This window comes from Oncorhynchus clarkii, chromosome 6 (assembly GCF_045791955.1).
Source record: "Oncorhynchus clarkii lewisi isolate Uvic-CL-2024 chromosome 6, UVic_Ocla_1.0, whole genome shotgun sequence".
NCBI lineage: Eukaryota > Metazoa > Chordata > Actinopteri > Salmoniformes > Salmonidae > Oncorhynchus > Oncorhynchus clarkii.
In genome coordinates, this window is record NC_092152.1 from 72757994 (window position 1) to 72779012 (window position 21019).

At 43.5% G+C, this 21019-nt stretch overlaps 2 protein-coding genes across 2 annotated transcripts in view; both read left to right on the forward strand.

Moving 5' to 3' along the window:
- The first annotated feature begins 4616 nt into the window (after positions 1 to 4616).
- Positions 4617 to 9841, forward strand: LOC139411581 (wee1-like protein kinase 1-A). The gene is made up of 10 exons (XM_071158128.1): positions 4617 to 5522; positions 5819 to 6030; positions 6538 to 6604; positions 6714 to 6886; positions 7001 to 7269; positions 7362 to 7451; positions 7545 to 7630; positions 7711 to 7881; positions 8097 to 8242; positions 8464 to 9841. Exons 1-10 carry the CDS (start codon positions 5079 to 5081, stop codon positions 8615 to 8617), a joined length of 1812 nt encoding a protein of 603 aa, XP_071014229.1. The 5' UTR covers positions 4617 to 5078; the 3' UTR covers positions 8618 to 9841.
- Positions 9842 to 10229: 388 nt separating this feature from the next.
- Positions 10230 to 21019, forward strand: part of LOC139411582 (switch-associated protein 70-like) — a 33781-nt gene continuing 22991 nt past the window's right edge. The window contains exons 1-7 of the mRNA XM_071158129.1: positions 10230 to 10369; positions 11903 to 12043; positions 13876 to 14049; positions 14192 to 14419; positions 14680 to 14826; positions 17299 to 17407; positions 17622 to 17803. Coding sequence (XP_071014230.1) covers positions 10271 to 10369; positions 11903 to 12043; positions 13876 to 14049; positions 14192 to 14419; positions 14680 to 14826; positions 17299 to 17407; positions 17622 to 17803 — 1080 coding nt within the window. The 5' untranslated portion in view covers positions 10230 to 10270. The remainder of the gene's footprint in view (positions 10370 to 11902; positions 12044 to 13875; positions 14050 to 14191; positions 14420 to 14679; positions 14827 to 17298; positions 17408 to 17621; positions 17804 to 21019) is intronic.

Consider the following 21019-nt stretch of genomic DNA (forward strand, 5'->3'; position numbering starts at 1 on the left):
ACAGATGCTGTCATTAAGACCGCACTCCGTCAGCTGTATAAGGAAATAAGCAAACAGGAAACCACTCACCCAGAGGCGGTGCTCCTAGTGGCCGGAGACTTTAATGCAGGGAAATTTAAATCAGTTCTACCAAGTTTCTATCAACATGTTAAATGTGCAACCAGGCAGATTTTTTTTTTAGATCACCTGTACTCCACACACAGAGACGTGTACAAAGCTCTCTCTCGCCCTCCATTTGGTAAATCCAACCACAACTCTATCCTCCTGATTCCTGCTTACAAGCAACAATTAAAGCAGGAAGCAACAGTGACTCGGTCTATCAAAAAGTGGTCAGATGAAGCAGATGCTAAACTACAGGACTTTTGCTATCACAGACTGGAACATGTTCCGGGATCCTTCCGATGGCATTGAGGAGTACACCACATCAGTCACTGGCTTTATCAATAAGTGCATCGAGGACGTCGTCCCCACAGTGACTGTACGTACATACCCCAACCAGAAGCAATGGATTACAAGCAACATTCGCACTGAGCTAAACGGTAGAGCTGCCACTTTCAAGGTGCGGGACTCTAACCCGGAAGCTTCCAAGAAATCCTGCTATGCCCTGTGACGAACCATCAAACAGGCAAAGCGTCAACACAGGGCTAAGTTTGAATCATACTACACCCGCTCCGACGCGTCTTATGTGGCAGGGCTTGCAAACTATTACAGACTACAAAGGGAAGCACAGCTGCGAGCTGCCCGGTGACACAAGCCTACCAGACGAGCTAAATCACTTCTATGCTCGCTTCAAGGCAAGCAACACTGAGGCATGCATGAGAGCATCACCTGTTCCTGACGACTGTGTGATCACACTCTCCGTAGCCAACGTGAGTAAGACCTTTTTAAACTGGTCAACATACACAAGGCTGCGTGGCCAGACGGATTACCAGGACGTGTGCTCCAGGCATGTGCTGACCAACTGGCAGGTGTCTTCACTGACATTTTCAACATGTCCCTGAATGAGTCTGTAATACCAACATGTTTCAAGCAAACCACCATAGTCCCTGTGCCCACGATCACAAAGGCAACCTGCCTAAATGACTACAGACCCGTAGCACTCACATCCGTAGCCATGAAGTGCTTTGAAAGGTTGGTTATGGCTCACAACACCGTTATCCCAGAAACCCTAGACCCACTCCAATTTGTATACCGCCCAAACAGATCCACAGATGATGCAATCTCTATTGCACTCCACACTGCCCTTTCCCACCTGGACAAAAGGAACACTTATGTGAGAATGCTATTCATTGACTACAGCTTAGCATTCAACACCATAGTACCCTCAGCCCATCACTAAGCTAAGGATCCTGGGACTAAACACCTCCCTCTGCAACTGGATCCTGGACTTCCTGACGGGCCGCCCCCAGATGATGAGGGTAGGTAGCAACACATCTGCCATGCTGATCCTCAACACTGGAGCTCCACAGGGGTGCGTGCTCAGTCCCCTCCTGTACTCCCTGTTCACCCACGACTGCATGGCCAGGCACGACTCCAACACCATAAAGTTTGCAGACAACACAAAAGTGGTAGGCCTGATCACAGACAACAACGAGACAGCCTATTGGGAGGAGGTCAGAGACCTGGCCGTGTGGTGCCAGAATAATAACCTATCCCTCAACGTAACCAAGACTAAGGAGATGATTGTGGACTACAGGAAAAGGAGGACCGAGCACGCCCCCATTCTCATCGACGGGGCTGTAATGTAACAGGTTGAGAGCTTGGCGTACGGCCCAGTACGGCAATTGCTCGGCGTACGGCCCAGAACATCACTGGGGCTAAGCTGCCTGCCATCCAGGACCTCTTCACCAGGCGGTGTCAGTGGAAGGCCCTAAAAATTTTCAAAGACCCCAGCCACCCCAGTCATAGAATGTTCTCTCGCCCCCCCAAAGACTCTTTTTACGCTGCTGCTACTCTGTTTATCATATATGCATAGTCACTTTAACTATACAGTGGGGCAAAAAAGTATTTAGTCAGCCACCAATTGTGCAAGTTCTCCCACTTAAAAATATGAGAGGCCTGTAATCTTCATCATAGGTACACTTCAACTATGACAGACAAAATGAGAAAAAAAATCCAGAAAATCACATTGTAAGATTTTTAATGAATTTATTTGCAAATTATGGTGGAAAATAAGTATTTGGATTTGGATCAAACAGAAATGTGCATCCTGTAGCTCTAACTCCAAAAAGTTTTTGGACACTGTAAAGTCCATAGAGAAGAAGAGCACCTCCTCCCAGCTGCCCACTGCACTGAGGCTAGGTAACACGGTCACCACCGATTTAATCCATGATAATTGAACATTTCAATAAGCATTTCTGTACGGCTGGCCATGCTTTCCTCCTGGCTACCCCAACCAACAGCTCCGCACCCCCCGCAGCTACTTGCCCAAGCCTTCCCAGCTTCTCCTTTACCCAAATCCAGATAGCAGATGTTCTGAAAGTGCTGCAAAACCTGGACCCGTACAAATCAGCTGGGCTAGATAATCTGGACCTTCTCTTTCTAAAATGATCCGCCGCCATTGTTGCAACCCCTATTACCAGTCTGTTCAACCTCTCTTTCGTATCGTCCGCGGTCGCGGTCATCTCCCTCTTCAAAGGGGGTGACACTCTAGACCCAAACTTTTATAGACCTATATCCATCCTGCCCTGCCTTTCTAAAGTCTTCGAAAGCCAAGTTAAAAAACGGATCACTAACCATTTTGAATACCACTGAATACCAATGAAAATCTTTATACTCTCTTTGGATAATTCATTCCAATCATTTAAAAGTTAACAGCAGGTATTCTGCATGTAAGTTTAAGTATTTTGATATGTTCACAAATCTACAAAACAGCCAATTCTCCGCTGTGCAATCTGGTTTCCGAGCTGGTCACGGGTGCACCTCAGCCACGCTCAAGGTCCTAAACAATATAACCGCCATCGATATAAGACTACTGTGCAGCCGTCTTCATCGACCTGGCCAAGGCTTTCGACTCTGTCAATCACTGTATTCTTATCGGCAGACTCATTAGCCTTGGTTTCTCAAATGACTGTCTCGCCTGGTTCACCAACTACTTCGCAGACAGAGTTCAGTGTGAAATCGAAGGGCCTGTTGTCCGGATTTCTGGCAGTCTCTATGGGGGTACCACAGGGTTCAATTCTCGGGATGACTCATTTCTCTGTATATATCAACGATGTCGCTCTTGCTGCGGGTGATTCCCTGATCCACCTCTACGCAGACAACACCATTTTGTATACATCTGGCCTTTCTTTAGACACTGTGTTAAGTAACCTCCAAACAAGCTTCAACGCCATACAACACTTCTTCTGTGGCCTCCAACTGCTCGTAAACGCTAGTAAAACCAAATGCATGCTTTTCAACCATTCGCTGCCCGCACCCACCTGCCGACTAGCATCACTACTCTGGACGGTTCTGACCTAGAATATGTGGACAACTACAAATACCTAGGTGTCTTGCAAGCCTGTAAACTCTCCTTCCAGACTCCCATTAAGCATCTCCAATCCAAAATTGAAATGTAGAATCAGCTTTCTATTTCGCAACTAAGTCTCCACTCACGCCGCCAAACTTACCCTAGTAAAACTGACTATCCTATCGATCCTCGACCTCGGCGATAGCTTCCAATATTCTACTCAGCAAATTGGATGCAGTCTATCACAGTGCCATCAGTTTTGTTACCAAAGCCCCTTATACCACCCACCACTGCTACCTGTATGCTCTAGTCGGCTGGCCCCCGTTACATATTCGTCGCCAGACCCACTGGTTCCAGATCAGCTATAAGCCTATGCTAGGTAAAACTCTGCCTTATCTCAGCTCACTGGTCATGATAACAACACCCACCCGTAGCATGCGCTCCAGCAGGTATATCTCACTGGTCATCCCCAAAGCTAACACCTCCTTTGGCCGCCTTTCCTTACAGTTCTCTGCTGCCAGTGACTGGAACGAACTGCAAAAATCGCTGAAGCTGGAGATTTATATTTCCCTCACAAATTTTAAACATAAGCTATCTGAGCAGCTAACCGATCGCTGCAGCTGTACATAGTCCATCTGTAAATAGCCCACCCAATCTACCTACCTCATCCCCATATTGTTTTTATTTACTTTTCTGCTCTTTTGCACACCAGTATCTCTACTTGCACATCATCATCTGTTTATCTATCACTCCAGTGTTAATCTGCTAAATTGTAATTACTTCGCTACTATGGCCTATTTATTGCCTTACCACTGTATATAGACTTTATTTTTTATATTGTTATTGACTGTATGCTTGTTTATTCCATGTGTAACTGTTGTTTGTCGCACTGTTTTGCTTTATCTTGGCCAGGTCGTAGTTGTAAAAAAGAACTTGTTCTCAACTAGCGTACCTGGTGAAATAAAAAAAAGTACAGTACAGTACAATGAGGACTAATGATGCGGACAAATTAATTAAGAGCCTCCAAGGTAATAACATTTTTTTTTAAAAGATCCAAGGATTCAATTCGCTTCTAAGTGACGTTTGTCAAATATCAATTTTGTGACGAAAAAATTTGCTTCGAAGGAAGTAACGCCCACGTTTCAAAATTCAGGAATGTGTTCTCATTGGTTGGAGAGTGGGAAGAAATTTAGGTTGGAATAATTCTGTCAACGGTCGCAGGAAGCGGAGCAGGACAAATTGTGACAATATTTCAGGTTAACAAACAGTCGACTGAAGTATTTTGACATCTAGACACAAGTACTAAATTAATGATTGTTTTTTGTAGTAAATAAGCGCCCAGCATAATCGTTCGTTTGCCAGTACGGTGTTCTGCTCCTCATGGAACGAAGCTAAGGCGTTACAGTAGTTAGCTAACCTCTAACGTATTTGCGAGGCTAGTGAGCGAACGTTAGCTAATTTACTTAGCCACGTCATTTTGGATTACAAATTGACTCACAATTGTAGCGCCATGGGCACACGGATGTCAAGCTACTCGGGATAATTTGAAAACGATTTAGTTAGCTAGCCACTTTAACGCTATAGCCAACGTTACTGTGTCTGGGAAGTGATACGTTTCAGTTGCCGAATGTTCGTCGGTATGTCCCCGAAGATGGGACCTATTCGACAGAGACTAGACTTCAACCAGAGTGACGGAGAGGACGACGGCAACAACAGCACTGGAGCCGAGTCGAGTCTCGCCGAAATGGACTCCCTAGTGCAATCGCCGAGACACAACTCCAACTTAAACCAAGCCGTCTGTAACGGCACCACGAAGACAGCTACCGCGGAGGATCGCGTTGAACATTGGGATGAGGGATTTGGATGTCTTTTCCCCCTAAAATCACCAGGGACTGACCTGATGAGGGGGTCCCCTTCTCTGAGTAAAGGGTCCCGGCCCTACTACAACAGCTCGTCCCCTGAGTTTTCCGACAATCAGGATGGAAGCTCTCCCATTCCAGATTGTCCCGACACACTGCCCCATAAAACCTTCAGAAAACTCCGACTATTTGATGTCCCCCACACACCTAAGGTGGGTTAACTACAGTAACGTTAACATGTTATTGTTCTCAAATTATTCTATCAGATCCACAATGTGAAATCAAATGAACTTTTTTAAGTTTTCAGCCAGAGAACCAGCCTCTGCAAGATGACTATTTCTGTCTTCAACATGTTTGAACATGATTATTTTACCACTTGTTAAAGGCAATGGCATAGTTTTCCCTGAATCATTGATTTCCTTGACTTGTTTTCCATATTTGTATGGATGACCCTCACCAACCATACATGTTATTCTTATCTAATGCAATGTTTTGTTTTCTCTTTCAGAGTTTGTTGTCCAGAGCAGTGGCCACAGGATCCACAGTCTGCCGGGTAGGAATAGGTGTCTACATGAATAGGGACTCAACAGGAAGACTGCACACAGACAGCAGGAGTAGACATGCACCCATGATCAACATCAATCCATTTACCCCCGACTCATTACTGATCCAGGCAGCAATGTTACAAAGGAACAACAGAAAGAGATCACACAGGAATGAGTAAGAGAAGCACATTGTACTGATGTCATTATTTACCAGGTGTTACATTGGGATTTTGTGGGTGTGGGACTTCTACTGACCTCAAACAAACTCCATTTCCTCTTTATACTCTCCCCTATCCTAAGGTAGTTGTGGAACTCTTGTTTGTCAAAACCATTTTATAAAACTCAAAAGTAATTGCAGTTAGTGTTGTAAAGTAGATCAGATTTTACTACCATGCCACAACTCAAGTTCCTTTTATAACTGTTTTACAACAACAAAAATAAGCATCTTAGAATTGGGAGATTTGTATTTCTGTCGGTGTCAATGGAGCATGGCCTATTCTTAGTTGACAATAGATTCAGACATGCTTCTAGATCTAGTGTGCAATTAATCTGTTGACTATTGCATGCTTGTTGGCAGCAACCCAAAGCCACGTGGTTACTAACAATGTACACTTGTAGGGATTGTCTGCCCTCCAGTGGTTGTTATATAACACATTTTGTTTACTTTCCTTAATCTCTAAAGCTCATGTGGAGAGGACATGGAAGCCAGTGATGCAGAGTGTGAAGAGGACATCATTCCACCATCAAAGGTATATTTTTGTAATCACAATGATACTTTTGTTACCCGCCCGCCACCCCCACACACACTGAAATTGTACTTTAGATAAGTGTCTAAGCAACTCTGTCCTTTTCTTGCAGAGAATGACTCTTCTGGATAGCAACATGATATCAAGATATGCCACAGAGTTTCATGAGCTGGAGAAGATAGGATCTGGGGAGTTTGGCTCTGTCTTCAAATGTGTGAAAAGACTCGATGGCTGCATCTATGCCATCAAACGCTCAAAGAAGCCCCTCGCTGGATCTGTAGACGAGTAAGAGAATCCCATGGATTTTGAAAAACTGACAATCCAAGTGTACATTTAAATGACTCATTGACCTTAATGCCATGCCATTTTTGTGCTAATATTGTGTTCTGTTTTCCGCAGACAGAATGCACTCCGGGAGGTGTATGCCCACGCGGTCTTGGGGCAGCACCCCCATGTAGTGAGGTACTACTCTGCCTGGTCAGAGGACGACCACATGCTCATACAGAATGAGTACTGTAACGGCGGCACACTGGCAGACGTGGTCTCAGAGAACTACAGAACCATGCGCTTCTTCTCTGAGCTGGACCTTAAGGACCTTCTCCTTCAGGTGGCCCGTGGACTGAAGTACATTCACTCCACCTCTCTGGTTCACATGGACATCAAGCCAAGTAAGTAGCGGTAGAGTTTTGGATACAGCTAAACTATTGAAATCATTTAGAATATTTATGATTTAACGCTTGCTGTGCTTTACTTTTCTCAGGCAACATCTTCTTATCCCGGAAGACTGTGGTGTGTGTTGATGAATTTGACGATGAGGAAGGACCAAATAGAAATGTTGTTTACAAAATAGGTACTTTTTTTTATCATGCAAATGTAACAAGCTAATAATTGAGTGTACTTGTTGACCAGGCAGCTGGATTCTGTTTTTGTATTTTTCCCCCAGGTGATCTTGGCCATGTGACCAGAATGGACAATCCTCAAGTTGAAGAAGGGGACAGCAGGTACCTGGTCAATGAAGTCTTACAAGAGGTAATTGGATAACTCCTCCCCCATACCACCTCATTTGTTAAATTATCTAAAATCATGTATTGGACCAATGTGTTTTTCAGGACTATAGAAACCTCACCAGGGCAGATATTTTTGCCCTAGCACTGACTGTGGTCAGTGCCTCAGGAGCTGAACCACTCCCAACCAATGGTGACAAGTGGCATGACATCAGACAAGGAAAACTACCTGCGATACCTCAAGTGCTCTCACAGGAATTCCCAAGTTTACTGAAGGTTTGACTAGAAACGATCAGGGGTGCTTCCCAAATGGTACACTTTCCCTACATTGTGCGCATATTTGACCTAAGCCCTATGGGACCTGGTCAAAAGTAGTGCACTATAAAGGGTTTATGTTGGGTGCAGTGCTTCATTCTGTAATGGTTGTTTGTGTGCAGGACAGGCAGTAGTAAAGTTTAATTAGTGGTATTAATGAATTCTGTGTGCTGCAGTTGATGATCCACCCTGACCCTGCCAGTAGGCCGTCTGCGTCTTCCCTCACCAAACATCCCGTCCTCCTCACTGCCTCCCGCATGAGCGCTGACCAGCTCCGCGTGGAACTCAACGCAGAGAAGTTCAAAAATGCGCTACTGCAGAAGTACGTACCCTCTTCATATGTCATGGCTCAAGGCTTCCATTCCTTTTTCACTTATCATATCGTAAGTATGAATGTTAGAGAGAATACTACGACAGTGTTTGTTTTGTGAAAAATGACATGATACCTACTCTTTAATGATTCAGGAATCCATTTCAGATGTAATTAGTATTTTCTTGGTATTTATGAATGGCTTCTCTAACAATGTGCTTGTCCTCGTGCAGGGAGCTGAAAAAGGCCCAGCAAGCCAAAGTAGCTGCAGAGGAGAAGTTTCTGATCTCAGATAGGGTCCTGACGCGCTCCACCCTCCGGTCCAGCAGGAGCTCCAGGCTCATCGGCAAGAAGATGAACCGCTCAGTCAGCCTGACCATCTATTGAGCGGGCCAACTGCCAACCCAAATGGGTATCAGACTGAGTCATATTCACTAGGCACGACATGGAAAAAAGAAAACAGGCCAAAACAGAGGGGGACTACCTGAAATTGTCCAATTAGAAATGCTTGTTTTCTGTTGCAAAATGTCTTGCTACCTTGTGGGCTAATGAAAACAACCCTGGTTGCACTCGACAGTGTACTGGGAAGGCCTCCCTAGGCAGACATGGAGAGGTGGGCTTCAGAGTGTACAAACTGACTACCGGTATTTATAGTTCTTACTGTTTGGTACTTGGAAAGGGTTAGTAAGACAATGGACCAGATTTATTTGATTCTAAAGAGTGAAAGGGTTGTTACCTTCCCAAGCACTTGGCATGTTCTGGCAATTGGTATTACATAGCCAATTTTTGTTTTTAATGGAATGTGGGAGCATGCTAGAACATTCTGTTGCCAGTGTGCGGGTTTGGGATGGTGTGATACAAATTTGCACTTTACAGTCTATTATACCTGATTTCAGGTAGTGGAACTGGATCATTGGCTAGGAATGATTCAATGAGCACTTTGAACTTGCCATATGCAAACTGTTTGGCTCAGTCAAACTGTTTGGCTCATGGCGCTTGCAATGCCAGGGTTGTGGGTTCGATTCCCACGTGTGACCAGTACGAAAAAAGTATGAAAATGTATGCACTCACTACTGTAAGTCACTCTGTGTAAGAGCGTCTGCTAAATGTAAAAATGCATACTGCTGCTATATGTTTGTCTTGAACGTTAGTGGAGTTCAGTGAATTTGTAAATTCCATTCAGATGTTTAGAATAGTTTCAGTAATCAATCTCTTCTGTAAAACATGGAATTTCAATGTGTTGCATCTATAATACATTTCCTATCTGAAGTTCATTATGTATTGAGTTGTGTACACTGTTTAAGATGTTTTACTCATGTACATTGTTCATGAGTCATCCAATCGTGTGTGATGCAGTTGGTCAAAGTGGATCATTGTGTCAAGCCCCGGTGTCATTTATTTTATATATGATGCATGGTGCCACTGAAGAATTGTTTTAGTAAAGTCAGTATTTTCTTCTGTTCAAAACCCATCAGAACTGTAGCATTATTGACTAATTTACATTTTCTCATGTTTTACAATGATGTATATTATGCATGTAGATAATTTTGACAGCTATTGGTTTCATGTTACTTGTTGCAAGTTCAATAAATTCACTCCCGATAATATGGATACCTTGGAATTGTCAAATGTTTGTGGATGAATGTTGCTCTAAAAGAACAAAAAACTGGGACTACACATGATAGTCTGTGGGATGGACTAGTTATCTAATGAAAACAGGTAAATGAGATTATACAAACTTTTTTTATGTAGTTTATTGTGAAGTTGATCGTCTACCACTATGCAACAGGTTTGTTCATTGTGGGGACCTATTTTTATTAAGCTGTTTGTGGTCTATTAACCGTTTACTCTTCACAATTGAATACTGATGAAAGCGCAACGCGTTCGACAACTATGCGCTATCTGGTGCTACCATACAGTCATTGGATGATGCGATCTCATTTTCCTGCTGCGACACTCGATCACGTGACTGTGTATGTATCAGTGTCTGAAAAAAATTGCAGTTTTACCTAGACTTCGAGCGCACCAGTGGCTACGAACATGGGACTACTACGGGATGAACTTCTGAAGTCAATATGGCACGCATTCACAGCCTTGGACGTGGATCAAAGTGGGAAAGTGTCCAAATCACAGCTTAAGGTAGGCTTTAAATCGTAGCTAGTAGGCCTACAGTATTATTCCATAATGAAGTTTAAAAACATGTTTGATCAAAAACCGAAATTTAGATTAATTCTGATTTTGGAATATTTTCTCATGTTGCTGATCCGAATATCAGACACAAACAAAAAGTTCTGATCAGTTGGATAAAATATTTGACAATGTATCTGAGATCTTAATTTTAATTCAGTGTACACTATTTTTATGTGCTGCTTCGCTTCCCTCACAATAGTGAATTTTGTGTCAACTGCCAAGTGATAATTCAGTCGGCAACATCGACAGCAAAGTAGAGACACATTTCTGCTATTCCTCAACTCACAGGCTACTCAGTTTCTGCTTATATCAGAAGTATTTTCTCTTACTCGTGTGTGTCTAACTTTTTCGCACAAAAAACAGGAATAACAATGGTTCTGTGGAAATAACCATTGTTGATTGACAGATACCCATGAATGTGGGACATGCGTGCCCGATGATAATCTTGCTTTACACACGATATTTTGTCATTTGGACAGAATCTAACGTAAACGTGTTGAGATTTTAAAAGGCAAGGGGCACTGCTTTAGAAGGGTAGGTATTGTTTTCCTGTCTGGGTCTGTCTGGTGGTCTGTGTACCAGCCAGGCTCTGATGAAGACACTACACTCAGCTATTTACCGACCTCAACGTCTTTTGGATTTCTTTTTTTGGTCCGTTTTTTGGTGCTGTCTGGATTGACTGTATTTTGTTGGTGTTTTTTTGGTGCAGTCCAGACCGGTCTTGATTTCAACTTCCAAGGAGGTTGATTTTTGGTCCGGAACGAACCAAATCTGAACCAATCATAGACGTAAAAACATACTTTCGACATCCAGAAAATAAGTATTTTCGATGTCTGGAAAATATGCCTTCACCTTTCATTCAGCACCTAAATTCCACCTGAGCTATCACAACACTGCATAGAGAACATCCTGACTTGCCCGGAAATGTTGTCAACCATCCATTGTTAATATTATTTTTCAGACAGTCCAGTCTGTTCCTTTGTCTAGATTATAGATGTTAGTGAGTGGCTTATTTATAAATATCATAAGATTTATTTTGATATATTTACTTCACTCTACATCTCAATAGGGACCTTTTCAACACACTTTTTGTAGATGTTTCCAGGAAGGAACAGAAGTAATGCTTGGGCAGCAATGCTTGAACTGACAGCAACACATGCTTAGTCATGCATGTCAATGTGATCTTAGACTAAATAGAGGCCCTTTTGACAAATCACCATGTAATTGTGTTTATGGGAGCATGATGCCCACTTGTATGAGGAATCTTTTTGATATCCCTTGGACACCCCAATATTACTGTAACATCTCTCTACTATGCCCAGTGAATAACAACAGTATGACAGTAACCTCGCCCCCAGACTCATTGTGCATAGCCTGTATAACATGCTTCTGAGCATTGGGGGGGAGTACCTGGTGAATGATATTACTATGACGGCAATGGTTTCCCTGACTGCATGATCTGATCTGACTGTGGCTCTACAGGTGCTCTCTCATAACCTATGCACTGTGATGAAGATACCCCATGACCCAGTCGCCCTGGAGCAGCACTTTAAGGATGATGATGAGGGCCCTGTGTCCAACCAGGGCTACATGCCCTACCTCAGTAGATTCATACTGGACAAGGTGAGCAGTAAGATATTTGTTTGTGCTCTTTCCAACTCCATTGCTCATTGTCATGCCAAGTGGCACAAGCGGTCTAAGTGGGCTCCCGAGTGGTGCAGTGGTCTTAGGCACTGCATATCAGTGCTAGAGGCGTCACTACAGATTCTGGTTTGATCCTGGGCTGTATCACAACTGGGGAGGGTTTGGCCGGGGTAGACCATCATTGTAAAATAAGAATTTGATCTTAACTGACTTAAATAAATAAATTCACAAGGAGTTGGCAGACTTTAAATCAAGGTTGATTTGAATTGATCATCGTTTAAAAGATGTTGTAGCGAGTGCAGCAAAATGTGAATGTTACGAGCTCCTAACAATGCAGTAAAATGTCAAACCGACATTGCACTCAGGCTTCTGAGCACCTGCGTCATCCTGTCTCCTCACCTCAGTGGGTCTGTTAGTGGAGGGCTCTGTGATGTTGGGTCCATAGAAATAGAACCACTAGAATGTACATAGCCCCTAGGTCGACAGATCCCTCAGCATGAGGTGTAACTGTGGAGTGCCGCATCCCCATAGTGGATGATAAGACTTCATGGGAAGTGTTTTATGTGTGCCTTTAGAAACATTGTTTAAGGCAATGCTTTTCTGTATATAATGTTCCTTGCTCATAATATGATGAGTGTTATTGCTATTTTCAGTGTTTATCTTAGTTTCTAAGATATGCATGTCACCCATATTATGCATGTCAACCATATTAAAATGTATTGGTTTTTGAGAAATAAATAGAGCGAGCAGGATCTGTTTGACCTTGAACAAGGCTGCCATTGTTATGGTATGTCTACTGTGTGAGTGGCAGAATCTTTCTGTTTCACAGCCATCAAGGAGGTGTGAGACCTACCATTGTTAGTTATCGAAAGAAAAAAACATGTGTGCTGAAAATTACTGCAATGAGTGCAAGAAAATATAGCCTTCGTTTCAGAAGAAACGTCCATTAAGCTTACATCAGCTACTCACATTTCATCCTGTGTCATACATAGCATTTAGAAGTGAAGGGTTAACACGCACACTACTACAGATAGATTCCAGAACATGATGATTGCATGATGCAGAGTCTTTGGTTTTCGCTGAGTCTGTTTTCTAGAAAAGCTTCACAATCTGATTGGTAAACACCTTGTTTTTACACATATTGCAGGGGTTCTCAAACATTTTGTGGCCGGGGACCCTTTTTGTGATAGCACATTTATAGAGACCGACTCATAATCAGAACACAACTCAATGAAATAAAACAAATAGCATACAAGGAGTTTTATTATGACTTTTGTAGTGCATGGGAAGTAGATTTCAAAGGCTCATCTATTGGCATCGGGGAGAGAGATAATAATTACTCATGTCTTTTTTAATATTCAAGCAGTCAGCCATTGGTAATGAATGCACTTACTTTGTAAACACCAGTGATAAAGCAAGAAGTGATCTTCAAAGTTTTTGTCCTCAGTTCTCGAGTTGGCAGACCATCAGATATAGCCCACATCTGTAGACCTGCAGGGCTTGCCAACTGTTTCCATAGCAATAACACCAACACTGATGTCAATTAGTAAACTGCTTTAGTCCTAGCGCTATTTGTACTTGGGGGCTATTTCCTTGCCTTTCTCCTCCGGAATCTGACTTGAATTAAAATGAAGCGACAAAGAACATTATGTTTGTACTTCACATCATGTGGGCTAAAACGTAGGGCAGAGAAATATTAGGCTACTACTGACTCTTTCTAATCTTATTGCCCTTACTTACAGTATGTTGAAGAAAAATAGGGAAGTTGTTCTGTTTTGTTTAAATGTTGGCTTTGTTTATGTTAATTACAGGTTAGGGATAACTTTGACATACTGGAGTTCAACAATGTGTGCTGGACACTGTGTTTCAAGAAAAACCTCAACATGAGCCATCTTCTCATCTCCAACGATGACGCCTTCAAGGTCTGGTGCATCTTCAACTTCCTGTCTGAAGACAGGTACCCACTGGTCATCATCACAGAGGAAGTGAGAGACAAGGCAACACCTTTAATACACATACATATCTTATTTTTTTTTGCTGTAATTATGCTCTTCCAGTTAAAATGATTCCCATTCATACCACAGGACTGACTCACTGTGTCCTCTCCTCTTCTCCTCCCCCCTCCAGATTGAGTACTTCCTGCGGAAGCTGATGGAGGCCATGGGAGGCATTTGGAATCAGGAGAGGTTTGATGATTACAAGCTCATGTTGAACAGGAAGCAGCAATGCCTGATTGCCTGGGAGCTGATAGAGCTGGTTGGCATGGGCCACTTCAGTAAGGGCATGAACCGCCAGACCCTGTCCATGGGCATCTCTGAGGTCTTCCAGGAGCTCATACTGGATGTTCTCAGACAGGTTCGCCCGCGGTACCCTCTCTCACTACACTTTATGCATCCCAAATGGGACCATATTCCCTGTATAGTGCAATACTTTTAACCAGAACTCATAGGGCTCTGTTCAAAAGTACTGCACTAAATAGCGAATAGGGTGCCATTTAGGACACAGTGACTGTCTACTCTACACTGACCTCTGTCAGACCTCTGCTGGTGGTAACAATGATATAGATAAGATATTACAATCTTGATTGTGACAGATTCATGTATTTTTTCCTGAAGGGCTACATGATGAAAAAAGGCCACAAAAGGAAAAATTGGACAGAGCGCTGGTTTGTGCTCGGACCAAACTCTATGTCATACTATGTGAGTGAGGACCTCACTGATAAGAAGGGGGACATTTTGCTGGACCGCAACTGTTGTGTGGAGGTAATAACAATGTATTATTCCATTGGTCACTCTTAATGCTATCATTTAACTACTAAATAAATTGTGTGGAGCGTTGGAATGCATGCTAGCCCACTTTTGTTAACCAGCTTCCTTTGGCATTGTTAACCCATAGCCTACAATTTCCGCGGCCCCACGTAAATGTAATTAAAATGATGAAACAATCCTCATCAAAATCTATCTGTTTAAGTTAGAGATATCTGGGCTGCGTCTCAATCCCCTGCATCCACCGATATCGCTCTTCCGCATCTATGTTGAAAGGTGGCACGGCTAGAGTGGTGTTTGTCAGACCATGAGACATGTCGAAAAAACAGTGTTTTCACAAAGACGTCTGTAGCGTCCGCATTCCACTGATTTCAAAACTCGGTCCTCCAGAAAGTGGAGAGCAACACCTTTGCAGTTCGACTACATTATATTTTTCAAAAAAGCCACGTTAGAAAGGATTACCTACACATACAGTGGGGCAAAACAGTATTTAGTCAGCCACCAATTGTGCATGTTCTCCCACTTAAAAAGATGAGAGAGGCCTGTATTTGTCATCATAGGTACACTTCAACTATGACAGACAAAATAAAATAAAAAAATCCAGAAAATCACATTGTAGGATTTTTAATGAATTTATTTGCAAATTATGGTGGAAAATAAGTATTTGGTCACCTACAAACAAGCAAGATTTCTTGCTTGGGACCAAAGTAACAAAGCCTACCATCAGTAACACACTACGCCGCCAGGGAATCCTGCAGTGCCAGACGTGTCCCCCTGCTTTAGCCAGTACATGTCCAGGCCCGTCTGAAGTTTGCTAGAGAGCATTTGGATGATCCAGAAGAAGATTGGGAGAATGTCATATGGTCAGATGAAACCAAAATAGAACTTTTTGGTAAAAAAAAGGACAAAGAATGCTGAGTTGCATCCAAAGAACACCATACCTACTGTGAAGCATGGGGGTGGAAACATCATGCTTTGGGGCTGTTTTTCTGCAAAGGGACCAGGACGACTGATTCGTGTAAAGGAAAGAATGAATGGGGCCATGTATCGTGAGATTTTGAGTGAAAACCTCCTTCCATCAGCAAGGGCATTGAAGATAAAACGTGGCTGGGTCTTTCAGCATGACAATGATCCCAAACACACCGCCCGGGCAACGAAGGAGTGGCTTCGTAAGAAGCATTTCAAGGTCCTGGAGTGGCCTAGCCAGTCTCCAGATCTCAACCCCATAGAAAATCTTTGGAGGCAGTTGAAAGTCCGTGTTGCCCAGCAACAGCCCCAAAACATCACTGCTCTAGAGGAGATCTGCATGGAGGAATGGGCCAAAATACCAGCAACAGTGTGTGAAAACCTTGTGAAGACTTACAGAAAACGTTTGACCTCTGTCATTGCCAGCAAAGGGTATATAACAAAGTATTGAGATAAACTTTTGTTATTGACCAAATACTTATTTTCCACCATAATTTGCAAATAAATTAATTAAAAATCCTACAATGTGATTTTCTGGAGAAAAAAAAATCTCATTTTGTCTGTCATGGTTGAAGTGTACCTATGATGAAAATTACAGGCCTCTCTCATCTTTTTAAGTGGGAGAACTTGCACAATTGGTGGCTGACTAAATACTTTTTTGCCCCACTGTACTGACCAGCTCATGTTATAGACAGAATCGTGCTACATGGCAGACCAATCCGAACTCATCTCTCAGCATGTCCAGCCCATCCATTATCTCTGCCAATCATGGCTAGCGGGAACATTTCTGTCTTTTTCTGTGGCTAAATCAACTAGGCACGTAATTTAACAATTTTATTAGTATTTACAGATGGCATACAAGTTTGTTAATTGTTATTATTATTTTTATTTTTTTACCTCATTTTCTCCCCAATATTGTGGTATCCAATTGGTAGTTACAGTCTTGTCTCATCTCTGCAACTCCCTTACGGACTCGGGAGAGTCGAAGGTCGAGAGCCGTGCGTCCTCCGAAACACAACCCAACCAAGCCGCACTGCTTCTTGACACAATGCCCACTTAACCTGGAAGCCAGCCGCACCAATGTTTCGAAGGAAACACCGTACCCCTGGCGACCGTGTCAGCGTGCACTGCGCCCGGCCCGCCACAGGAGTTGCTAGAGCGCAATTGGACAATGATACCCCCGCCGGCCAAATCCTCAGCCGGCTGCGACAGAGCCTAGACTCGAACCCAGAATCTCTAGTGGCACAGCGAGCACTGCGCCACTCGGGAGGCCCACAAGTTTGTTATTAAGGCACATGAAAGTTCACATGTTCCAGAAGGCATTTCTGCCCAAAAACGCATTTACGTTCAAATGACTCACCTGTGAAGTAGTGACATGCAACATACTACGCCTAGTTTCCTGAAATGAATCACAAATTCAATGTTTCATCAAACTCTAGAGGGTTAATGGGATCGACACAAGGAAGTGTGCAGTGAGTGTGTGACGTCTTGTTCTCTCTGCAGTCTCTACCAGACAAGGAGGGGAAGAAATGCCTCTTTATAGTGAAGTGCAGCGACAAAAGCTTTGAGATCAGTGCATCGGATAAGAAGAGGAAACAAGAATGGATTCAAGGTAAAGTGACCAATCCCTCCCACCATCTTAAAAGCTTTGCTGTTTACAGAATCTGTTATCTCACCACATTAGGGTTTATTTTTAAATCTCAGAGTAACTTGTTCTCACATCGCTCTGTTCCAGCTGTGTGTTTATCAGGGTGTGGGGGCGCTGCAGTAGATAAAGCAGCCAGCCTTTCTTTATCTGACCATCCTCTCCTCACTTCCCCTCCCAGCCATCCAAACATGCATCCAGCTGCTGAGGTTGGGCCTACCCTCTCCGCACCTTGAGGCCAGGCTGCGGCGCAGGGAGCTCAGGCAGAAACAGCAGGCCGAGCAGGGGGAGCTGGAGGAGAGGATGAGGCTGCTGCAGATAGCCAATGAAAACAAGCATAGACAACTGGAGTCCATGAGGAAGGTACTGTCTGTCTCTCTGTCTCTCTCTCTCTCCCTCCTCTCACTCTCTCTCTCTGTCAATTCAAAGGGATTTATTAGCATGGGAAACATGTTTACATTGCCAAAGCAAGTGAAATAGATAATAAACAAAAGTGAAATAAAAAATCAGGAATTAACAGTAAAATAATAGATACATTTCCAATGTTGGCTATGTACAGTGTTATAACAATGTGCAAATAGTTGAAGTACAAAAGGGAAAGTAAATAAACATAAATACGGGTTGTATTTACAGTGGTTTTTGTGCTTCCCTGTTTGTAATTTTCTTGTGGCAACAGGACACAAATAATGCTGATGTGATGGCACACAGTGGTATTTCACCTAATATATATGGGAGTTGATCAAAATTTCATTTGTTTTTGAATTCTTTGTGGGTCTGTGTAATCTGAGGGAAATATGTGTCTCTAATACATTTGGCTAGAGGTTAGAAAGTGCAGCTCACTTTCCATCTATTTTGTGGCCAATGTGCACATAGCCTGTCTTCTCTCGAGAGCCAGGTCTGCCTACGGTGGCCTCTCAATAGCAAGGCTATGCTCACTGAGTCAGAAGTCAAAGCTTTCCTTAATTTTGGTTCAGTCACATTGGTCAGGTATTCTGCCACTGTGTACTGTCTGTTTAGGGCCAAATAGCATTCAAGTTTTCTTATATTATATATTATATTTTAGTTTTCTCCGGTTGTGTTTCTGTCCTGGGGCTCTGTGGGGTCTTCAAAAAGGTATGGCTGTGCAATGGCATATCCTTGTTTTGTTAATTTAGCAGACAAGATGCTCTTATTTCCTGAACCCTTTTTACACTCGACACCTATTTTATAGTAAAAAAAACATGATGTAATATAACAGAATAAAATAGAACAGAATAGTGCAAAGTGATTCGCATCTCATATCTGGAACAGTGATCATTTGAAATGCCTAACCTTAAATGAAGACCAATGGGCCTCCCAAGTGGCGCAGTGGTTTGAAGCACTGCATCGCAGTGCTAGAGGCGTCACTACAGATCCGTGTTCGAGCCCGGTTTGTGTCGCAGCCGGCCGCGACCGAGAGACCAATGAGGCGTGTCATTTCGGATTCAAAGGAGAGAGACTTTTAGATTTCTTAAAAACAAATAAACTTGATTATTAATTATTGCAATAATGGAGTTGGTCAATGACCACCCTTAAGTTACACGCTACCTAAACCGCATTGCAAAACAAATGTACACATACATTTTATTCAATCATTGCACCCACACTGCTCGCGCGCGCCAACGAGCGTCTGCTTTGCCAAGCGCTAAAATAGAATTTGCTTCTATTTGTGACGCCGAACGCAATGCAAGTCCTGCTCATTGGCTTTTAGAAGCATATACCCATGTGCCATCTCCTAATTGATTATACCCATGTGGGTGATTGAAAGATGAACTGAAGTCGGTCGGTCGGTTGTGATAATTCACCTTATTATAAAAGTTAGATGCCAATCGCCATATAAAGTCCAAAGAAGAAAAAGCCTGGAAGGAGGAGAGATAACTAGAAACGATTCGGTTCGGCTGCCCTGGGACGTCTTTCTGGGGGCTCGGAAGGTGCCCCGGATCTCTCCGCTATTCCCACGAAGTACCAGTACCTCCAGGAGTTGTTCAGGAAGGCCCAGGCCACGACGCTTCTGCTCTTCCATTCTTCTTCATGGAGAAAAAGGACAAGACCCTGCGCCCGTGCATTGACTACTGGGGACTCAATGACATTACAGTTAAGAACCGTTACCCGCTACCATCCATCTCCTCTGCCTTCGAGCCATTACAGGGGGCCACTGTGTTTTCCAAGCTGAATTTACGGAAAGCGTATCACCTGGTGCGGATACGAGAGGGGGACGATTGGAAGACCGCCATCAACACAGCCAGTGGCCACTACGAGTATCTGGACATGCCCTTTGGCCTCACCAATGCCCCTGCTGTGTTCCAGGCTCTGGAGAATGATGTCCTCCATGACATGTTGAACCGGTTCGTCTTCGTCTACATTGATGACATCCTCGTCTTCTCCCACTCCCCTCAAGAACACGTGCTCCATGTCCAGCAGGTCCTTCAACGCCTTCTGGAGAATCAGCTGTTTGTGAAGGTAGAGAAGTGTGAGTTCCCTTGTTTCACCATCCCCTTTCTGGGTTACATCATCTCTGCTGGGAGTGTCCAGATGGATCCCGGGAAGGTGAGTTCAGTGATGGATTGGCCTCAGGTCCAGGGTGCAGCTGCAACGTTTCCTGGGGTTAGCCAACTTCTATCGCTGCTTTATCCGGGGTTACAGCACCCTGGCTTCCCCCCTGTCAGCACTCAACGCACCCCAATAATCCATTTACGTGGTCTCCAGCTGCTGACCGGGCGTTCCAGGACCTCAAACATCGCTTAACCACAGCTCCCATCCTGGTTCAGCCTGTAGATGATGGCTTTGTTATGAAAGGTTTTGTAATCGCTTCCTTTTAGGTGGTCCTAGAATTTAACGACTCTATTCTGGATCTTGATAATTAGCAGGTATTGTCCTAATTCTGCTCTGCATGCATTATTTAGTGTTTGAATTTGTACGTTTGGTGTTTGTCCCATTTTGTGAATTATTGGTTGGTAAGCGGACCCAAGACCTCACAACTATAAAGGACAATGGGTTCTATAACTGATTCAATAATTTTTTGCCAGATCCTAATTGGGATATTTAATTTTATGTTCCTTTTAATGGAGTAAAGGCCCTTCTTGCCTTGGCTCTCAGATCATTCACAGCTTTGTGGAAGTTACCTGTGGTGCTGATGTTTAGCCTGAGGTAGGTATAGTTTTTTCTGTGCTCTAGGGCAATGGTGTCTAAATGGAATTTGGATTTGTGATCCGCGCAACTGGATAATTTTTGGAACACCATTATTTTTTGTCTTAATGAGATTCACTGTCAGGGCCCTGGTCTGATAGAATCTGTGCAGAAGATTCATGTGCTGCTGTAGGCCCTCTTTGGTTGGGGACAGAAGAACCAGATCATCAGCAAACAGTAGACATTTGACTCAAATTCTAGTAGGTGAGCTCGGGTGCTTCAGAATGTTCTAGTGCCCCGACAATTCGTTGATATACAGTATATGTTGAAGAATGTGGGCCTCAAGATGCATCCCTGTCTCATTCCATGGCCCTGTGAAAAGAAGTCTGCGCGTTTTTTTTGCCAATTTTAACCGCACACTTGTTGTTTGTGTGC

What these genes read in the sequence shown, in the direction of transcription:
- LOC139411581 (XM_071158128.1), top strand. Translation starts at nt 5,079, where the DNA reads ATGTTCGTCGGTATGTCCCCGAAGATGGGACCTATTCGACAGAGACTA. An exon ending in CTCGCTGGATCTGTAGACGA is followed by an intron (nt 6,887 to 7,000) that starts GTAAGAGAATCC and finishes TGTTTTCCGCAG; the next exon opens with ACAGAATGCACTCCGGGAGG. An exon ending in AATTCCCAAGTTTACTGAAG is followed by an intron (nt 7,882 to 8,096) that starts GTTTGACTAGAA and finishes TGTGTGCTGCAG; the next exon opens with TTGATGATCCACCCTGACCC.